Raw genomic sequence first — 20,148 nt, 5'->3', positions numbered from 1 at the left:
GACGCTGGACAAAGAGGACGCGGAACACGTACAGAAAAGGTGACGCCGCTTTCCTTGCCGTGTTGGTTGTCTCTGCCTTGACACCCACGAGCGTTTAGAGGTGTAAAGTGAAAGGCCAACCCCTCCCACGCGCAACTCCGAATGCATTATGCCGTCTTTTGCTTGAGCGCTTGGGTTTTAGACGGAGAGCTGCGCAGTTAGCTGGAGCTGTTCAAAACGGCAGCCGAGGAAGGTTTCATCTCCGACGGCTGTAGTGAGATGGCAGGGCCAGCCTGGCTTTGGCGAGGTGGGTGTCTGTACCTTAATCTTTAGCTTCCGCCGGCAGCGTCATCAGGTGACATGGAAACGCAACACACACCCGATTTGGCTGTGTGAGCTTGTGCTTTTAACTGACCTGGTATTTCAGTTTGAATAGAACTCGTCAGGCCTCATTTCACAGACTGCAAATCCATTTGATTTTAAAACCCACAAAAGCTGCAGATGCCAGCCTGAAATCGGTTTATTTACCTGCGCAACAGGAATGTCTTGAAGGAGTTGAAACTTTGCTCTGGTCTGTTCTGTACACAGGAAAGTTGTTCAGAGCTCACTTAGACATGTTTTGAAAGCCAGAGCCCTCCTTTGCTTACCGTATCCCATGACTCGCATGTCCCAAAAAGCCGATTTCACGGTTAGATTTCTTAGGAGCCTTTATTAAAGGTCCCAGGTGGACCTGGACCGACTGAAACAAGAACCTCTCCCCAGGTGCCTCAGGCAGAAAGGACACTGTGCGAGAGCTTCGGCAGCACCTGTAGCTCCAGGGCAGGCCCTTCGTGTTTCTCCAGGGCTGTGCGCTGTTGGAGAATGCTCTCAAGCTTAGCATTTTCTGGTGCAGCTTTCCTGCTCCGTCACGACTTGCGGCGAAAGCGGTTGGCACGACTGAATTCAGAGGGGCGTCCCCTCGTAAAGCTGGGGGGCTAGTTCGGAGAAGCACGTTTGAGATACACGTGTGTTTGTTCTCTTCCCCTCGCAGGGATATGCTGTGGGGATCGTGTATTTCTGCGTTAGCACTCCTGCCGCGCTTACTGAAGCTGATGCTGCAGAGCCTGCAAGTGAGCAGGATCTGTCGGGAAGAGCTGCCTGTCGTTGCTCAGCTGCTTCGCCTCCTGATGCAGCACGGTCAGCTCAGGAGCCATATGATCACAAACGAATTTCTGGTGCAACAGATCATCAAGGACATCATGGTATGGAGCTGCTTCCTGTCTCCCTCCCGTTACAAAGGGCGTAGGAGGTTTAAAAATTACTGCAAACCGGATGGACAGGTGTTTGGGAAAACACAGGTTGGGATTGTCTTTTATTTTGTCTTGGAAGTCCGGTCTGTGGAGACGGGGGCCGCATGTCCGAGCAAGCCCCCCGGTCGCTCCGCAGCTGAGACAGTTCCATTGTGGCCTGCCCAGCGGCCCTGGGCAGCAGGTGGCTGCCTAACCGAAGGCTCTGGAGGTGGATGGCCTGCCCGGCCTGCCTGAGGGACAGCTGTCCCGAAAGAAGCGACTGGTCTGCCCTGGGCACTGGAGCAGGAGCACAGAGGGGCGTGAGGAGGGTGTTGAATCAGAAAAACTCCTAAGTACACACCGTGCAAAATACATTCTCCTTCAGGTGCTGCAAACCCCAGCGCTTCTGTTCAGGTGTCCGCATTCCAGTGGTTTTGAGATGGTTGCAGCCGCTTCTGCCCTCAGAAAATATCTGAAACAGCTTTTGCAGGAATTGCTTCCTCGTTCCGAGGGCAGAGTGTTCCTGTGTCCTGCCGGTTTGAGTAAGCTGGCCATGCATATCCATTCGTAGCTCCCAAGAGGTCCCTTGCCAGCAACAGAACAGTAGTGGTGGCGAGGGCAGGTGTAATGCACGTTCTCTGTCAGAGAATGATGAGGTGGTTGCTTTCCTTCGACGCTGGAAATGCCTCCGCCGCTTCTTCACTGTGGATGGGGCGTTGGGCGCCGTCAGGGGTTTTTTAACCACGTAGCGATGAGAAGGACCGGGGTTTTTTAACCACGTAGCGATGAGAAGGAACGTGGATTACTAGGCTGGGGCCTGGGCTGGCCTGTTGGCAGCCATTCTCAGCACTCCTGCTGTCAGAGCGCCACCCTCGTGTGTGTTTTACCTGACCATACGTGTTTTCCCCTTCTTTGCAGACGCTGAAGAGTGGCGAAGTTCAAGAGCAGTGGCTCACGGACCTCCATTACTGTTTCAACATCTACCTTGCCTCCCATCCCCAGGGACCCGGCCCCGTAAACGCGGTGTATTGAAGAGGTCGAACTCTGCATTTATTGTAAAGCATTTACTTCTGTTTAGTTTTGAATGGAAGGTGTTGGAACAAAGTTGGTCAATCTTTTTGTAAGCGAAACAGAATAAACATTTTACAAAGAACCGCACACCTCTCCCGCCTTTCCTTTCCGGCGGTGCCAGAAGCAGTCGGAGGAGGTGCGGTGACCACAGCGAGGGGTGCGAAGGGGAAGCCCCTCTCCTCGATGCTGAAGTGGTTGCAGAGAAACAGACTGCCGGTGACTCCCACCAGCTGTTGTTTCGAAGCATCGTATTCATTAAAAAAAGTCAGAGTTGCCTCATGCCGACTAGAATTAAAAATAGAGAACAATGGAGTATTTTCGTTTTGCCCAGCTGCTGTTTTTAAATACTTCTTGCGAGGTAAATACCGTATGCTGGCAGCTCCAAAGCTATCCTAAGGACAAGTTTTCTTCTAGAACGGGTCCCACCTTTGTTGCTTTCTGCAGAAACCGGCGGTGCCTGTGCAAAATGAGTTAGGGATACAGAAGAGATCGGTGATAATCTCAGAGGGCAGAAAGCCCCCCCTACCGATTTCCGTAGGCTGTGGAAAACAAGTTTCTTCATTCACCAGTGGTGGTTGTCACCATCTCTGCTTTGCCGTCTGAGCGTGTCACTACGAAACAGCTGCCACTTCGGTACGGCGCATGGCCACTGCTCCCCCGTCCCACTTAGGTTTCGAAATATATTTAATGAGTGCGAGGTGGGACGGAGCAGCAGCTTTTCAGAACCGTTACGTCTTTAGTACGGTTGCCGTCTCCTCTGAAACTCTGTTGGGACGCGTTTTAAAAGTCCTACTTTGGCTAACGGAAAACTTCGGGAGGCCCTGCAACCTTTGCAATGCCGGACTCGGTGCTTCATGGTCGGTTTCCAACAGCAATTCAGGTTTTGTCCTGTCAGTAAATAAATTAACAGTTGCATTTAAAAACTAATTCGGACACAAAATAAGTCCAACTCCTCAGAAGTCTGCCTGGCACGTAATGCTGAGATAACACAAAACAGACAATGTGTTCAGGTTTCCTGTGTCATAGGTGACTTGTGCATTAGGAAAGGTTGTACCGCAATGTGCTGCTTTAAATTCCAAACATTCAGTTTTGCTCAGTGCTGGAGTCTTGTATGTTTTGGTTTCGCATCAGCCGTTGGTCTCATGTTGTATGAAAATTGCTTTGATTTTCCCATGTTCTCCAGCAAATTAACATGCTGCAGGTCATTTACTGTAAAAGAACAAAATGGTTTTGATGAGTAACTAGTGGAGAAAAAAAAGAAACTTAATTTGCGCTGCGTTACAGATTTCATACGCAATGCGTCTACCAGGAGAAGAAGGTGCCTTTTCCCTGAGGTATCCCTGCTGACTACCTGTAAATACAGTCTGGTTTCTGTGGCGCCAGCGTTTCTACATGGAATGCTACTGTGGATGGTTCAGGCAGCCTATAATCAGGGATTCATAGAATGGTTTGGGTTGGAACCCAAACCTTAAAGACCTTAAAGACCACCCTCTCCGGGAAGAATTCCTTCATAATAACAGAGCTTAATGGAGCTTGAGACTTGCTCTCATAAAGGAATGAAGGTTTCCAGGCTGGGGGTCTGTCACCTGGCCAGTTCCAGGGTCAGTACTAGTCCAGGGCAGAAGCAAGTACTCCCTGAGATAGCAGAAATCAATGGCACCTGCGTATTCTCTTCAGAGTCTGGCTGGACGTCTGGGCTCATTCAGTGTTTCTATTTACTGTCATGTCCTACACATAATCCATGTATGTTCCCTTCTCAGCCTGGTAGAGCTTGTGTGCAAACATGTCGGTGCTTTATCCCGTTCTAGCCAGAGTCAGCCCAAGAGAACATCCAAACGTTTCCTTGAGGGGCTGAACCCAGCACATCTTAAGGACAGCTTTCCAATGCCAAGAACTGCAAACCTGCCTCCTTTACAACTCTGTGGGCACACTTGAATGCCCGCAGTCAAACAAAAAAGGGCCTCTTCGAATGCCCTTTCCTGAACTGACAAAAGGCAGCTGTTTGATAAAAAACATACGTTAAAAAAAAGCTCAATGTTCAGGTTTCGAAACGTTTTACTTGTAACGGTCACAAAGGCCCTATTTGCCAGAACGTTTTGAAGCACCTACCCCCTGTCTGTGCACCACCGTGCACTCCTTTTCCACCGGTCATCCTCTGCCCCCCTTACTTCTTTCCCTTTTGATACCACCCGCGTGTCTGCCCTCCAAAGCATCTGGCCTGCTTGTGCCGGTGAGGTAACGGAGTTTGGTGTCTGTCCCGCTACGGCTCTGTCACCACGCGCTTCTTCCACCAGCTATGGGAGCAGGAAAGCTGGGGCTGACCGTCAGTCCTCACCTTCCCCCACACCCCTTCTGCCAGAGAAGCATCAAAGCGAGCCGTCCGTTCTGACCCGCTCCAGGCACCGACGTCAGAGCCGGAGTATCTGGCATTAACCACTGACAGCTCTGAACTTTTCCAACAAGCGTGATGTTGTCACGCACAAAGGCAGGCTGATGAGAAACGTGTTATTGTCTTTAAGGAAGGGCTAAAGTTCCTGGGGCTCCTGGTAGGTGAATGAAAGTAGGTAGTGTTCTAAAGGAGCTGGGCAGAGTTCCTATCGCTATCCTATTCGTCACCGAGTTATGAAAGCCGAGGAGGCCCGAACCTCAAAAGAAAGCCTTTTTATTTTGGAAGACAGGGAGATCGTTGTCCTGAGAAGTTAATCGAAAAGAAGCATTATGTGCTAAAGCTCTTTCAAACTTCAGATTCCCCTCTGCATGAAGAGGTGGCAATCAAACACCTGTCTAGCCGTGCCTCTGAATTAAAACTGTCTAAAGCAGTGGAAATGAAAAGCCTCTGTCTCCTCCTGAGGCAGACCACACCCACAGTTCTAAAAAACTCCAGGACAGACTCCTACGCTCGGATCAGACTTCATAGAATCACAGAATCACAGAATGGTTTGGGTTGGAAGGGACCTTAAAGACCATCTAGTTCCAACCCCCCTGCCATGGGCAGGGACACCTTCCACTAGACCAGGTTGCTCAAAGCCTCATCCAGCCTGGCCTTGAACACTTCCAGGGATGGGGCATCCACAGCTTCTCTGGGCAACCTGTTCCAGCGCCTCACCACCCTCTCTGGGAAGAACTTCTTCCTGATATCTAAGCTAAACCTCCCCACCTTCAATTCAAACCCGTTACCCCTTGTCCTGTCACTACAGGCCCTTGTAAAAAGTCCCCCCCAGCTTCCTTGTAGCCCCTTCAGGTACTGGAAGGTGCAATAAGGTCTCCCTGGAGCCTTCTCTTCTCCAGGCTGAACAAGCCCAACTCTCTCAGCCTGTCCCCATAGCAGAGGTGCTCCAGCCTGCTGAGCATCTTTGTGGCCTCCTCTGGACTCGCTCCAACTGGTTCAGACTTGTGTTAAACTAGTTAGAAAATCTGTTTTACTTCCCTTTGCAAACTGCCCGAACTGCTGTCTCCTCGGAGCATCTGCTTCGCTGCTGTCAGGCTGCGGCCTGCCTCTGAGCGCCCCGCCATACGACCACGAAGACAAAATGCCCCGTGAGGCACCACATCTTCACATGGTGAAGCACTACCACTGCTGCAGCTCCTGTCCCCGAGGGAGCGATACACTCGAAACGACGTCTTAAAAGTGGCGTTTAGTAAAGGCACAGCAGGAGGGACAACCGTGTACCCTAACGCCGGTTTTAAACTGGCTGTCACTGGGTGCCACGTGCACGGAAGCCCCCACCTCAAATCACCTTGGTGACACTCACAGTCTCTGTTCTTCGCTGCTGTTCTGTACCACGTGGTGTAGCCCCAGCTGCCCGCCAGCACGGCTGGACAGTCCTGATGGTGCCAAAGCCAGTTCAGTGCTTGAAATTTCAGTTACAAACAGAACTGAGGCTTTCCCAGGGCACCTGGTAATGACCACATGGCTTCCAAGAGAAGGGGAAAATAAAGGCGTGACTTTGTTAGAGCCCAAAAACTTACTGCAGGTAACGTTCTCTGAAATTACTGAGGCTGTGTGCGCAGGGCAGGGACCCCCTTAGTGCCGTTTTAGAAGAAAGGGCAGAGATCAGACAAGTAACTTTGGCTTTTCAATAAATCGTTTGTCTATGCGCTAAACCCCGTATTTCTAACAAAAAGAGGCGTGTGAATTCTTGGCACGTGTAGAAACGCGCTTCCTTTACTTCTGAAGGGCTGGTAAATATTTGCGCTGCTGAGCCAAGCAGGAGCATCCGTAAGCGGTTTTAACCAGGCGGATGGTACCCGGCTCATCACTGCACCAGTCCATTGTGTCGAGGTCTCTCCCAGTGACAACCAGGGAAAACAGGGTTTCATATGAACGATTCGACAGGAGAGAAGCGCAGTGCTCAAAGCAGTGAAAGAAAGAGTGTGCCATCACAGGAGTGTGGAGGTAGTCACGTGTTTTGAGATGAGATCCCAGTTCTTCAGCAGATGATTGTTTTCCTTTTCTAAGATGAAACTGAGCTCCTAAGTATATAAACATTACAGTGTCCTTAAAACGTGTGTCCTACCTGAGACCAGCTGCACATCAGAGAGTTTCAGCTTGGAAGGAGGTCTTGTTGGCTGATGCGCTTTGCCTTCCTGAGAACGTCCTTTGAAAAAAAACATGAACAGCCCCATGAGATGTGGGCATATAGAGCTACAAACTATTTAGCTAGGCTACAGCGTTATTTTATCCCCAAAATGATGCTCATTTATCACAAGGAAACTCACAAGATGTTCTGTAGGATAGAAAATTGTTACAACCAGAACTGAACTTCAACTAAAGTTAAAATACACCCTGCAGTTGCTATAACAAAGAAGGAAAATAAAACTGTTAGCTTTATTTATTGATTTACTTTATCATTTTTGGCTATCTAGACTACAGACTTGTGACAGAAGGGACTTACCACTTGGTCAAGTGCATATTGTTAGCACACCCTTACTCCACCAGTGATTCGAGGTTCAAAAGCTAGGCTTTCCCTCTACCACTTCTTCCAGAGGCATTCCTCTGCACCACGCACGTGCAGGTGTGACGCAAAGCAGTGCAGTGCCGCTGTAAAAGATGATCTTGCTCTTCCAGTAAAGATCCGCTGTCTTCCAACAACACAGTTATTAACACGGAACAAGACCGTATTCTTCAAGTGGAAATATTTTGAAAAAACCCAATTCAAAACCAAAAAGGGTTAAAACGATGCTTAAAAACCTTAATCCATGATCCAGATAGCTGCTGTGCATCGCGAGAGATTTTTTTCTGCTGAACTGCTCTGTTCTCTTTCCACACTGATGCAGGCGAGCAGCGCTGGCACCGGAATTACTTGATTGCTCCAGACCCGTGCTGGAACAATGCTACATGGCGACTCAAACAGCTTTACAGGAGCCATCTGAGATCACAGAGGTTTGGGGTTTTTTTTCAACCTGAAACAGGAATACAATGACCCAAAACACCTGAGATTTGGACTAATTTTTACAAACAGCTGAAATCCCTAACAATTAGGTAAGAAGTGTGTAGAAGGCATTCTGCTATAAAAATAAAAGTGTGGCTACTTCAAGTAAGGTGGAGTGAAAACAAAATTACCATATATCTGCTTGAGGATGAACTGCTTGCTGGGTTTTACGGCTGGGCTGGTTTTGTTTACAGGTTTCAGATTCTTACACGAAGGAGCTGGTTTCAGAGGGCTACGGTTCAGCTGTTTCTTCCAAGCAACCTGAATGAAGAAGGCAGCTGCCTCTTGTCTCCATTTGTCTTCGTCTTCTTTGCACTGCCGCTTAGCACGAAGAAGCTGGACCAGTTCCTGTCTCAGCTGGTAACTAGAGAGCAGAAAAGAGAAGAGCGCTTGTTTTAGGTGACCTGTTTTAACTTCTGTGCTTTCCATGCATCAGTTCACATGGTGGATTACATGAGTAACTGGGAAAACAGAACTCCCACTGATGTGCTAAGTCATTTGGATGAGAAATGTTTGCTCAGGAGAAAAAGTAGGAGCTGGCTTTGTTTCCTGATGCATCCATTATTTCACAGGGTTAGTAAAGATATGGCATTACAGGTGTCAGAAGTTATGGTACTGCAGCATCAACTGCTTTCTACTACACAGAAAATCTGGAGAAGACCAAACCTGTACGTATGTATAACACTAAAATCGATCCTGTTTTCTCATTTTCACTATATTCACAGCTTAATAACACCAGATTTTCTCACGTGCCTTACCACTTCGTATTCTCGGTCAATCAGCACAAGACATGAGCCAAAGTCACCTCTTAGGGGTTCAGCTGCCCATTTCCTCCTCAGAAAACTGAGCTGCTTTCCACCCCTTCTCTGGAGATGCTCCCCCTCACCTTGTTTTCAGCAATCTCTTCCTCCTTTTTATCCCTTCCCTTCAAAGGCTGCCGGTCTCCCCACCCGATCTACTTTGATCTTAGGTGCAGTCACAGCCCCGTTCCAAGTGGTAGATTGTCTGTCCTTCTTCCCACCTGGGTGTCAATGGCACCAGCAACACGGAGGTGTTGGGCTTGGCGAGTTTTCTTCAATCAGATGTAAGTATTCAATCGGATATTGGTATGTCACACTCCCAAGTCAATTAACTGGCCTAGCAATTAACTCCGAATCATCCCAGTCCAAACCTGTCACAAATGAACTGAGTAACACTTGTAAAATATTAATTATCAGAGTTTGGTAACGGGCCGAAACACATTGATCATCATCCCCTCCGGCATTCAAAAAGGCTTCTACTGGATGCCTCGGTACAGGGAACGAGGACCGAGTGAGAAAGAGGTGACGTTGTGCTGTTGCACAAGTTCTAAATTAAACCAAAAGACAACACATCCAGATAGAAATTGCTTAAATACATGTTAGAAGCCAACGAACTACGTAATTCAAACAAAACAGCAGCCATATATGGAAAATGAGTACCTAAGAGCACAACAGAATGCCAAAGTGGGATGATATGCTCAGTTACAGCTCCAATAATTTTAAACTTCCGCTAAGCTTAGTAAATTACCTCTGAGAAGTTTGCTGGGTGAGACAAACTTATTGTCAATTCAGTGGAAGCTCAGAATTCAGGCACATACGGTTATACAGCTCATTAAAGTATGTAACAACTGTGGGGAGCGACTGCACCTTACTCATCGATGTCTGCAGCAGGCTGCAAAGTGCCGTATGAATTCCAAACAGGAGCGTTAGTAAGAGACAGAAGAAAAAAAAAAAAAATCCGGTTTTGTTAAATAACACGTCACTTTTAGAACCTTTCAGTGGGGTAGGAGAGGAGGAGAAAGTGAAGGGGGGCACAGTTACAAGGAGTCGCTGACATAACTTGAGCTGAGGCTGTGTTATGTGACTGCTGCTGCAGGGAAAACAACCAGGGGACTGTTCTATACTTGAGCAGAAAAGAATACTGAGCGATTCTCTCGGAATTCCGTCATTACTGCCAGCAGCCTTTGCAGAGATGTGAAATGGCCCATTCACAGGCACTCCACCTTTGCACCCAGCTGTGATTTCATGTTTGTAGAGAGCTTCTGGTAGTTTTTAGCAACAAGAAAACAACTGTGAGGCTCTGACACTGCGAAGACGTAGGCAGTTATCTTTGGAGCGTGTGCATGTTGTGTTAATTCAGCTCTCCCGTAACAGATCATTCTGATCCTAGTGAAGAAAAAAAAAAATGAAGAATGGGACTGAATCTGATGCTTTGTGAATCTGAGGTGGTGCCTTAACAACACCAGACACTCAGTCAACACAACTACTGCACATAAAAGAAACGTGGAATATCTGTGCAGAGTGACAAAGCTGTCAAATGGTACTCAGATTCATGGTCAACAGAAGCTCTCATCTATAAAACCAGTTGCTGGTCAAAGCGTGCATATAGCAATAACATATAAAAAATAAGAGCAGGAGAGCAACAGTGTCAGCAACCAACTTATTTCCAGCTTCTGTTGCCTCACGCTGTGGGCCCTGGAGAATGGTACAGGCCTCGGCAACCCCATGAGTGCATGAGCCAGACACAGAACCTGTAAGCTTCACCGAGCAGGATAAGCAATTAACCTTTGGCAAGCCACACACCTTAAAATACACTTTTGGGGACTACATTTGTAAAGTTTGTGGCCTGTGGGAATTGAAACATTTTCCTGAGAAAGGCAAGTTTAATATACTTAAGTAGACCAGTGCCATTGTGCTGTAGCACACAACAGCTCTCCATAAACTTTCAACAACAAAATTGTCACTATAACATTTGCAGAGTGAGACAAATTTATTTAATCCTGATTTAGAGAAATGCCAGAACTTAAGCATGCATTTCTACTTAGAATCACAGGATGGTTTGGGTTGGAAGGGACCTTAAAGACCATCTAGTTCCAACCCCCCTGCCATGGGCAGGGACACCTTCCACTAGACCAGGTTGCTTAAAGCCACATCCAGCCTGGCCTTGAACACTTCCAGGGATGGGGCATCCACAGCTTCTCTGGGCAACCTGTTCCGGTGCTTCACCACTCCCATCGTAAAAAACCTCCTCCTTATGTCCAGTCTAACCCTACCTTCTGTCAGTTTAAACCCGTTACCCCTTGTCCTGTCACTACAGACCCTTGTAAAAAGTCCCCCCCAGCTTCCTTGTAGGCTCCTTCAGGAACTGGAAGGCTGCAATAAGGTCTCCCCGGAGCCTTCTCTTCTCCAGGCTGAACAAGCCCAACTCTCAGCCTGTTCCCATAGGATGCCCCTCCTCTCAACCTGCTCCAACAGATCCATGTTTTTCTTGTACTGGCGACCCCAGAGCTGGATGCATAAATATCAAACAGAGAATGAAGATGAAAGAAGTACAGAAATAGGCAATAATGTATAAAAAAGTCAGGATTTTCACCAAAAAAGAAAAGGCTCAAAAAATTAATTAAAAATACTATGTTCCAGAATTTTAACTTTTCACTGGAATAGGAACGTACTGACAAAAGCCAGTGTTAACTTTTATATTCCAACAACAGTGAAGAGAGAACCTGGAAAATTGCTGGACTGTAAATCCAACCTCATGCTTGGAAATATTTAGACCGATCAGTAAAAGAGCTGGAGCAAACAGAAGCATTTGCTGAGCCAACACAAATGTTTAAATGGCCACGTTTCAGGTTAGGAACAAATGGATGGACATGGACCATGGGGTGTCTGGTCTGGTGTCCCTTCCCTAGTGAGGGGCAGCGTCAGGTCTTCCTGAGCAAGACAAGACTCCTTTGGGCTTCGCAAGTTAAACATAAAAAGCGGTGGGAGAAATACCGGCTCCAAATCTCCACAAACAGGTGGCTAGTAAACCTTCACACTTGTCTCTGAGCTCCCCGGTGCTTCGTACAATAGGGAACACAGGTAACACTCCACCTTGCAAAGTATGAAATGATGTTTTTTAAGCCCGGAAGCACCACCGAAAGCAGGCAGCATGACCTCATGGCTCTTCTTTAGCTTTTCAGACCTATGTGGTACATGGCAAAAAGATCTTTCCTTGTCAAAGTAGCAGGCTTGTACAGTAAGTATTTAGACCTGTTATCTCTTGACTTTTAGTCCCGGCCTGGCTCGGTGAGGCTGGAGTGGCTGTGCAGCCCAGGCTGGCTGCCTCCTGGGGCTGGATGTGGTGCCGAAGAGAGCAGTCCCTGCCGCTGCAGCTGCCGCGCTGCAGATGAGCAGGCTGGATGCAGACACTTCCCTTCACTGGGAAGACGGCTCCTGGCACAGCAGGGGGTAGAAACAGCCCTTCTGCATTTCTCTGCGAGGGAAGCAAAGCTTCCAGCATGACCCAGAAGAAGGGACTACCAGTGACTCGGCATCCCTTTGGCAGGCAGCTGGGCATGAAGACCTGACTCTGCTGGTGCAGGCAACGTGCGGGTTTCCCAGGGACTAGTATAAAGGAGGTTATTTCCCTCTATATGCTCCTGGACATCCGCCAGCTGCTCCCTTGGATACAGTTTGGTTGGGGGAATGGTTTCTGCATCACTACTGAACTATACCACGGGGCGTGAGAGTTCAGCTCTCAAAGGAACTTCGTTATTTTTTCTTCAATTGAATACTAAGAAGTATTAGACCATATATGAAATTGTTAAACTAGTGAGAGACCTGGAAAGATCTGTCATCAGTAAAAATCAGCAATTTATAGTTTTCTGCATCCACATAAAAAACAAATAAAGTTTCAATAAAAAATAGGAAACAAGGATTGTGTACTTATTACGTGTTTCACCTACAGCTGCCACAGTCTTCCTGTCAATTTTGATAAGAAATTAAATGTGAAGGGGCACGTACATCAAGAGCGACTATATTTCTGAGGCTGAAACTCACACATTCACAAAAGCAGGACAATGCTGTGGAAAGCAAACACTGCGATATCCCCCACCCTCCCGTCTGCCTCTTCTGTACAGCAGTGTTCCTGCTCAAGCAAGTTATTTAAGTCAGCTTCCAGTCCTGGCAATGAACTGCATCCGAGCTTCCAAACCTCTTCTGTTTTGGTTAATCAGTTAAAAGTCAGGTCAGAATAAGGTTTCACGTGTGTCAGTAAATGGTGCTGAAGGATTTGGTTACAAAAACCTTTTTGGAAAAAACCCTGTGTCTCTGCAAGTTTGCTAATGAAGACGACAGCAGTGAGCTCTAGGCTTAGGCAAATCTTGATCGTCGCTCTCTAAAGGAAGAGCAGTGCTTGAAATACAAGCTTAATAACTTCCCAACTATCAAAAGTCATCACTTAACACCTTGCACTTTTTCTGAACCCACTAATGTAATTCTAGGCGACTGGGACCCACTTCCACTTGTTTGGTGAGAGATTATTAAATTCCTGATTTAGCACCCGTGAGGTTGTAAGCAAAAGGACCAAATCAAGCGCACTGCCCAACAAGCCTAACCTAAATTACATCTACTTGTATCTCACTCTTCTCTAGCTACTGAAACGGTCGTCTTACCTTCTCCACGTCCTCTGTATGACTGCAGCAGCGTAGTTCTTCTTCCGAAACAGCTCTTTCCTTTTTCTTTCTTTTTCTATTATCTGCATTCGAATCTCTAAAGGGATTTGTTCAATATTTGTGCTTGCAACAGAACATAACTGATCATCTGCATTCCCGGATCCAATTACACCTGTTTTTTCCGAGTTCAAACGGTCATCAAGAGCAGAACACACTGCTGGGTTTCTTGGCACAGCTGTGGTAGGTTCTGCCTCAGCAGACAGTAAAGGGGAGGCCTTTTTTGCTAATTTGTCATTTCCCCCTTTGTTAGCTTGTTCTGCAGCAGGCACACTGTCATCTCTGGTGTTTACAAATACCGTTTTGGCACTTCCTGGTCTACTAGAGCCAGCTGGTGAACAGCGCTCATCATTTGCCTCTTTGTTCCCAGGTTTCTGCTGGTGCCTTTTACCTTTGGAAGAAGCTTCACACTTCTCTGAGTGTCTTGCAAGTCCCCCAGTACAACTGACATTGCAGAAGAACACAGCTGTTCCTTCACAATGGTCTCTGTTGCCAGATGAAGACTGACTTGGATCTCTTAGTTTTTCCCCACCACTTGCAGCCCTACAAGCAGAAGCAGCACGCCTTCTGCTCCTCCGAGCGCAGTTTTCCACCACCTCGGCAGCGTGCTTCTTGTGCTTTTCTCCATCCAGTTCCGTAGCAGCTGCAACCTGATGTTTCGCTTCAACTTTTGTTCCCTCTTTTGCTTTGCCACAGTGGAAATAGACGTTACTTGACTTGTTCTTGGTGTGCTTCCTCAATGAATCTTTAGACAGAGAAACGGAAACCAACATTCAGTCTCTGATCCAGCAAAACATAGTTTATATCTCTCATTTTTTTTGCTGGGTTACCTTTTGAGGCACACTGGGATTTACTTAAATGAAAAAAATGCATAAGCAGGAAGAACCAGAAGAGGACATGATTGCCTGTAACGGTACAGTCCCAAAGTTCTTCATTTGCTTACCAATCTACAAGTATTTTTCTTTCTCACATTACATTTGAGTTAAATACCTAAAAAAAGGTCACAGGGAGAAACTATTTCTTCCCCTACCTGAAAATACTGCTCTTCTTCAAAGAAACAAGCTCACCACGAGGTGCAGGAATACAGCCCCATGAACACACCTGCTTGTTCCAGTGAAGGACACTGCAACAGACTGTCCCTGTTTCAAGCTCATTTGCTGAACTCCTGCTGTAGCTGCCCTACGTTCTGGTACATGATGAGCGACAGGGTAACCCGCTGACCCAGGAAACCCAGAGCGCTTGGCTTCTCGGTACTTTCCTTGACATCCTAAATGAAACTATGAAGTCCTTCCCATTTTTCCCTTGTTGCAAGATATCTTTTCCAAGCCTAGGGTGGGAAAATAAATCCTGTGTGGTAACCGCTTCTAAACACTCTTGCGAGGATGACTCAGAAGTCGGACTGGAGTGCAAAACTGAAAATCTCCATCTACCACCCACCTTCTCTTTTGTTAGGAAACTAACAGGGGATTGAGAAAATACGCTAGACAGGATGAAATGTAACAAACAGGGTGTTAAAAGGGTAGGCAAGGAGGGGAAAAAGAAAAAAGATATCTTTGATCTAACGGAATCACAGAAAATCTCTGGGTTATCCAAAACCCAGTAAAACCATGTGACATTCTTCATCCCTGTAATACTTTTACAGGATACTCCCTGAACTGGACAAGAAGAGTGTGGCAGATCAACAGACTATACAGAACAAACATCATCAATGATGTCTCCAACAGAGATTTATGACAGCGACAGGTCGGTATGGGCTGAGAGGTTACTCTAACTTACGCATGATTGTCATACGGGTAACTGGCCTTCTGTGTTCAGGGACAGGGGAAAAAAGTCCATTATTTTGATCTATTTTAATCTATTATTAATTTAATTAATTTGTATTTATTTTAATCTATTCCTTTAATCTCTCAGAACAAAGGAGGAGATAGACAATTTAAAAAAAATGCCTTTTGAAGGCAAGATTTCTGTGGGCAAACACCCACACTTCATGTACCCATGTACAAAACTGCAAGTGCCATCAATAAAAACAGAAGAGGGCTGACAATCAACTCAAATGTGTCACACCACTATTTTGATCTCCCAAAAAGTTAATTTTTACAGCTGTGAGGAAAAAGAACAAAGCCTTTTGAAATGGCCTTGTCATTCTGACCTCACCCAAACCCGCCACCTGGTTTGTACGTACAGCATGCAGGACGCATTTACCCTAATACGTTTCAACTGTTAAACTAGAATGTGCAAAACTTCCCAGTCTGAATAATGGGATAGCTAGGGAATGGAAAAGAACCATCATACAAGTATTCTAGATCGTCTTTTGAGGTGGAAATACACTTTCTTAGATAGGAAGACCAAACAATAACAAGTACACAGCAGAAAAGGTAACTTCCTGTTACTACTATTATTAAGACAAATGAGATAACATCATGTATCAGAAAGAAGTTTTCTGAGTGGAGATCAGAATAGACCCACCAGCTAAAGCACAGTTGTTTCACATTGTTAGCAGATGCAAAAAATCTATCAGCAATGGCTGAAAATCTTTCTAAGTGCCAGCCCATGGGATCCAAATTTATATTTAATTCCGATAAAACATCCAATGAAGTCTATTAAAGTTTTGATCACAAGAGGATTGATTAAAACACCTAATGAGAATTGATAAAGGACTCCATGATTTGACCCTTACTGCACCAACTTTCCTGCCATCCTTCCAATAACAAAAAGAGAAGGGTTACGTAAAAATGGCATAGCATTTTATTTCAAAGACAGGCTTTTTGGATTGGGCAAGAGGGTGTTTTCTTCATGATCTCCAACAATAAACTGGTCTTGTGGTTGAAGTAGTAGATACGTTATCATGTATTTTCAGAAGAACCTTGAGTAAAGAGTTTTGTTCTCATGTTCAACACTCATGCTGAAGAAAGATAAACAATAGTGAAGAATTTTCTATTTAAAATTAAAATTCTATGTTTTGCAGAAATTACAGTCTGCTTTTAAAGATACACTGAAAAGCAAAAAATCTCCAGGCAATAGCCCCTGTGATTTTAAACCATCAACGTGGAAAAATTATTCTGGCATAGCTACTTCAGGAAATCTCCACCTTCAGGGAAGGCTTCAATCAAAAGTCCAAGTCACATGCTGCTAGCATTTGTGGCTGGTTTGAATTCCCTAGGTTACTGGGAAGGTTAGTGAAGAAAACTGAACAGTCGTGTGGTTTTTCAAACATAAGTATCAATATTAGAACCCTCTGCAGAAAATTTGGCAAATTCAGTCTTGATCTCTGTAGTCAGTTTGACCCTGTAGTCCGTGTTTCCCACAGACTAGCTACCACCTACTTTCTTAGGTCATTCTTTCAGTGCAAAAACATTATGTTTGTTCCAAGAAACAGTGGGAGCCTGAATGATGCAATGCAGTTTCTATTGGCATAACCAGTGGAAGATTTTGGCAAAGAATGGCTAGAGGAGTCAGTAAAAGTAAAGGCTGTTCACCCCTTTAGACATTCTTTGTCCTTCTCTCTTCACCGTTCTAATCCTCCCCACATCTTTCTCCTTCCCCTTTTCTCCATACTTAACAATTCCTCATCATGTTCATTACAACTATTCTTTTTTCATTTGGTAACCACTGTTTCTGGTTATTCTTACAGGTTTTACTTTGCCATCTGAATATTTTAACTAATATAAAGTTTGTACACACACAGATAAAGCTTGCTAGATTTGTTAACACCTCTGTCATTACTTAGTTGTCACAATAAGTAATTGCTAATTAATCATTAGCAATAATTTGACATCTGAGGAGTTCTTGCAACTTACCTTAAATAAACTACTTATCCAATTTTTGCTTCTCATGATAACAAAGATGCTTTAACATGACCAGCTTAGAAAGATTTGAGCCATGAGCTCCTAGAACTTGAAGTAAGAACTGATTGAAATGTTATTGAAATGTTTATCTTGCAAAAACTAACACAGGAGTGGTTAAGGAATTATGATAAACTGATGATGTATTTAGAGAGAATAAAAAGGCGGAGCAGGGTAAAAAAAGTAACAGGAAGAGCTTTGCAGACAGTTTCATAGTGCAACTTCTAAAAACAGTCTCATTTCTCAAAAAATATCCTAGAGTGTTCTCAACAAGAGGACTTCAAAGTCAGATCATAGGAGAACCCTGTTGTGGAGAATGAAGCTGGCCAAACAGCTCCCTCTGTATGCTACAGATGTCACTTAGAACTCTTTTACACTCAATTCTAACCTCGCTTCAAAAAAAGAAGAGTTACAATTTCTCCATTAATATTCTTCAAGAATCCCATAGATATGCCACATATCTTTGACCTCATCTTCTCCAAACAGTGCAAGCAATAGAACAACTCCCAACAACCTGTTCTCACATATTTCTCATATATTTACAGATACTGCAGATGCTGGTATTTGTGACTACTTACATTGACAGAACACATGCAGTAGAATAATCTGTATCCTTTATCAGTCATAAAGGAACCATCTCAATAATGAAACAACAAATTATAGAAAGAATAAAACATGTCCTATATATAAAACATGCCCAGACATGGATAAAAGGGATAGTCAGGACAATTAAAAAAGATTACAAACCTTGCCTGATTTTATGACCTTCGCTCTGAGGCTCTGCTGACCGGCAGCTCTCCTTTGGTGTCCCTTTGCTGTGACAAACTTTAGGTGAACCCCTGCTATTTCTCCCTGGCTGAACTTGCGAAGCACTGAGGGATGGAGGTCTCTTACTCTGTGCATCAATTTGTTTATCAGGTAACTGCAAGATGCTGGCAGTCTTCTCTCGATTTGCAGGATTCTGTTGTACTCGAAACCGGTTTTGTTCCACGTTCTGCATGCTTTTCTGCAGCTTGGCTTCTTTTCTCTTACTTTCCTCTTCACGTTTCCTGTAATTATAGGCAATACTGTCAGAATTCCAAAGAGAAAAATCTTGGAAGCCTGTATCTGACTTGAACACATTCTTCTCTAGAAACCCGACACTGACACAATAAAACCTTGACTATAACATCTTTTCAGTGAGAGACACCTATTGCATTGCAGTGTCTTAGCTCGATCCAAACCAACAACTGCCTTGCAGCAACAGCCTAATGAAGGTTAAGTCCTTAAAGGCCAGCTGTGCATTCAGTTTGTGGTGGCTTAAACTGATTTTAAAACACTCCCTTATTGAAAACAATGAAACTGAGATTTTTTTAAATAAATAGCCAAAAATAAAAAGCAGGATTTTGAAGATGTGTCAGAAGACAGGTAATATAATATTAATAACCATGTTTTACATTAGTAACGAACAATGCTTTAACATAAGTAGCAGTGCAGTATGCTGTGTTTGAAAATCAGAAAACTTTAATAAAAGACATCATCTCTTTGTAAATTATTTTTCATACTTACCTGTGTCATAATTAATACAGACAATTATAAACCAACTTCAAACTAGCTACGGGTACTAATTTGCTGCTGTGTATTTATCACTGGTAGATAACTTATTTTACATAATAGATTATGTATCAGACAAATGATAGATACTGAAAATACGAGATATGAACTAAAAACCTGTGTGCACATAGTATGCCATTACAATTATGACATTTGGTTTTCAATCATGAAAGGTCACACATCTCTTAAATAGTGTAGACATAAGAGAATTCTGGACAAGGTTAGGAAAAGCGCATCTGTTGAATGAAGTTTTGCAGTCTATTTTGAAACACAGTGGGATGTCATGACACTTTACCTTTTAAATTCTTTTTCCTACAAAGCAGAATAAACCCAATAGCACAGAGCAAACATTACATACCTACCTACCACTGAATTTGTTTTCATAAATGAAGCACTGGTGGTTAAGATGAAGTGACACTTCTGCAGTCGGAATGGACAGGTGGTAAATGTCGTATCATGTAGCTGCCTGATATTTTAACTTGCTTCCAACGCTAGAGCGCAGTTTGCAGGCCGTTGACACATTAGCTCACGGCGCAGCATATGACAGGTTAGTTATGCAGCATGCCAGCCCCAGTTCCTGTGAGCCCTATCAATGACAGTATATGTCATTCTAGTGTGAGCTGCCAGGGAGAAACCTTAACTTTATCTGTCAGTACTATCTTGCCAAGTACGCTCTGGAGAAGAAGCTGATTGAACTCTGTACCTGAAAAGCTGCTAATTGATCTAAAAAATACACTGCTGGCAGCCTGAAGTTTGGTATTCCCTCTGGCACGGAAAAAAGTGGCTAGTTTCAAATAATTGCGGCATTCCACAAACGGGCTATGTGGGGATGTCTGTCTCGGGTACAGTATGGATCTCTCTGCCACTACTCTGCTATGTGAGCTGATAAATCAGATCTTACTACTCACAGAATAGTCATTTTCTTTTCTTCACAAGAATCAAGCAGACTATTGCCAGTATCCTCCATTCAGGGTATTAGAAAAGAAAGTGTGAGAGAGGTTGTGTGATACATGATCAAGCCGAAGTGGCTCGCACTCCCTGGATGTCAAAACATTAACTTCAGGAACGTACCAATTGCAAAGTTACTCAAATGACACAGGACTAGAAGTTGAGAAGAAGGGAAAGGAGATTTTTTTTTTCTAAAAGGTCTTGTTTGTGTGCTATTTTTTCAGCTGAAACTGATGAAATAATAAATGGAAGGGATTTCCAGGCTCCCTATTCATCGGCCGTCATCCTCATTGCCACAGTAGAGTTCAACTGATTAACAAACTCCTGAAGAATACTTCAGAAGCCCCCCTTGTGGTTTGCCTTATTTAGTTAGAAATACAGTTTGTTTTACAATGAAGGATATTTTCAAAACTGAAATTTCCAAGTCTGACTGTTGTCTAAATTGAGAGAATAGGTTTCATGAACAAGTAAAGCAAGTAGACAAGTTCCTAACTTAAGGGTTC

The 20,148-nt window shown here is 44.6% G+C and overlaps 2 protein-coding genes across 2 annotated transcripts in view; one reads left to right on the top strand and one right to left on the bottom strand.

Moving 5' to 3' along the window:
- TEX10 (testis expressed 10) overlaps positions 1-2,394 on the top strand; it is a 51,922-nt gene extending 49,528 nt beyond the window's left edge. Inside the window, 3 exon segments of the mRNA XM_010152662.1 lie at positions 1-39; positions 1,010-1,220; positions 2,166-2,394. The exon segment at positions 1-39 is cut by the window's left edge and continues 15 nt beyond it. Coding sequence (XP_010150964.1) covers positions 1-39; positions 1,010-1,220; positions 2,166-2,279 — 364 coding nt within the window. The 3' untranslated portion in view covers positions 2,280-2,394.
- A 1,017-nt stretch (positions 2,395-3,411) lies between these two features.
- Positions 3,412-20,148, bottom strand: part of INVS (inversin) — a gene marked incomplete at its 5' end in the record, with an annotated part of 32,891 nt that continues 16,154 nt past the window's right edge. Inside the window, 5 exons of the mRNA XM_010152663.1 lie at positions 3,412-3,527; positions 6,836-6,916; positions 7,882-8,114; positions 13,206-14,007; positions 17,852-18,153. Of these exons, the coding sequence (XP_010150965.1) occupies positions 3,412-3,527; positions 6,836-6,916; positions 7,882-8,114; positions 13,206-14,007; positions 17,852-18,153 (1,534 nt within the window). The remainder of the gene's footprint in view (positions 3,528-6,835; positions 6,917-7,881; positions 8,115-13,205; positions 14,008-17,851; positions 18,154-20,148) is intronic.

Source organism: Eurypyga helias, unplaced genomic scaffold (genome assembly GCF_000690775.1).
Source record: "Eurypyga helias isolate BGI_N326 unplaced genomic scaffold, ASM69077v1 scaffold7115, whole genome shotgun sequence".
Classification (NCBI taxonomy): Eukaryota; Metazoa; Chordata; class Aves; order Eurypygiformes; family Eurypygidae; genus Eurypyga; species Eurypyga helias.
The sequence above is the reverse complement of the archived record's forward strand: the minus strand, read 5'-3'. Positions and strand labels throughout refer to the sequence as shown.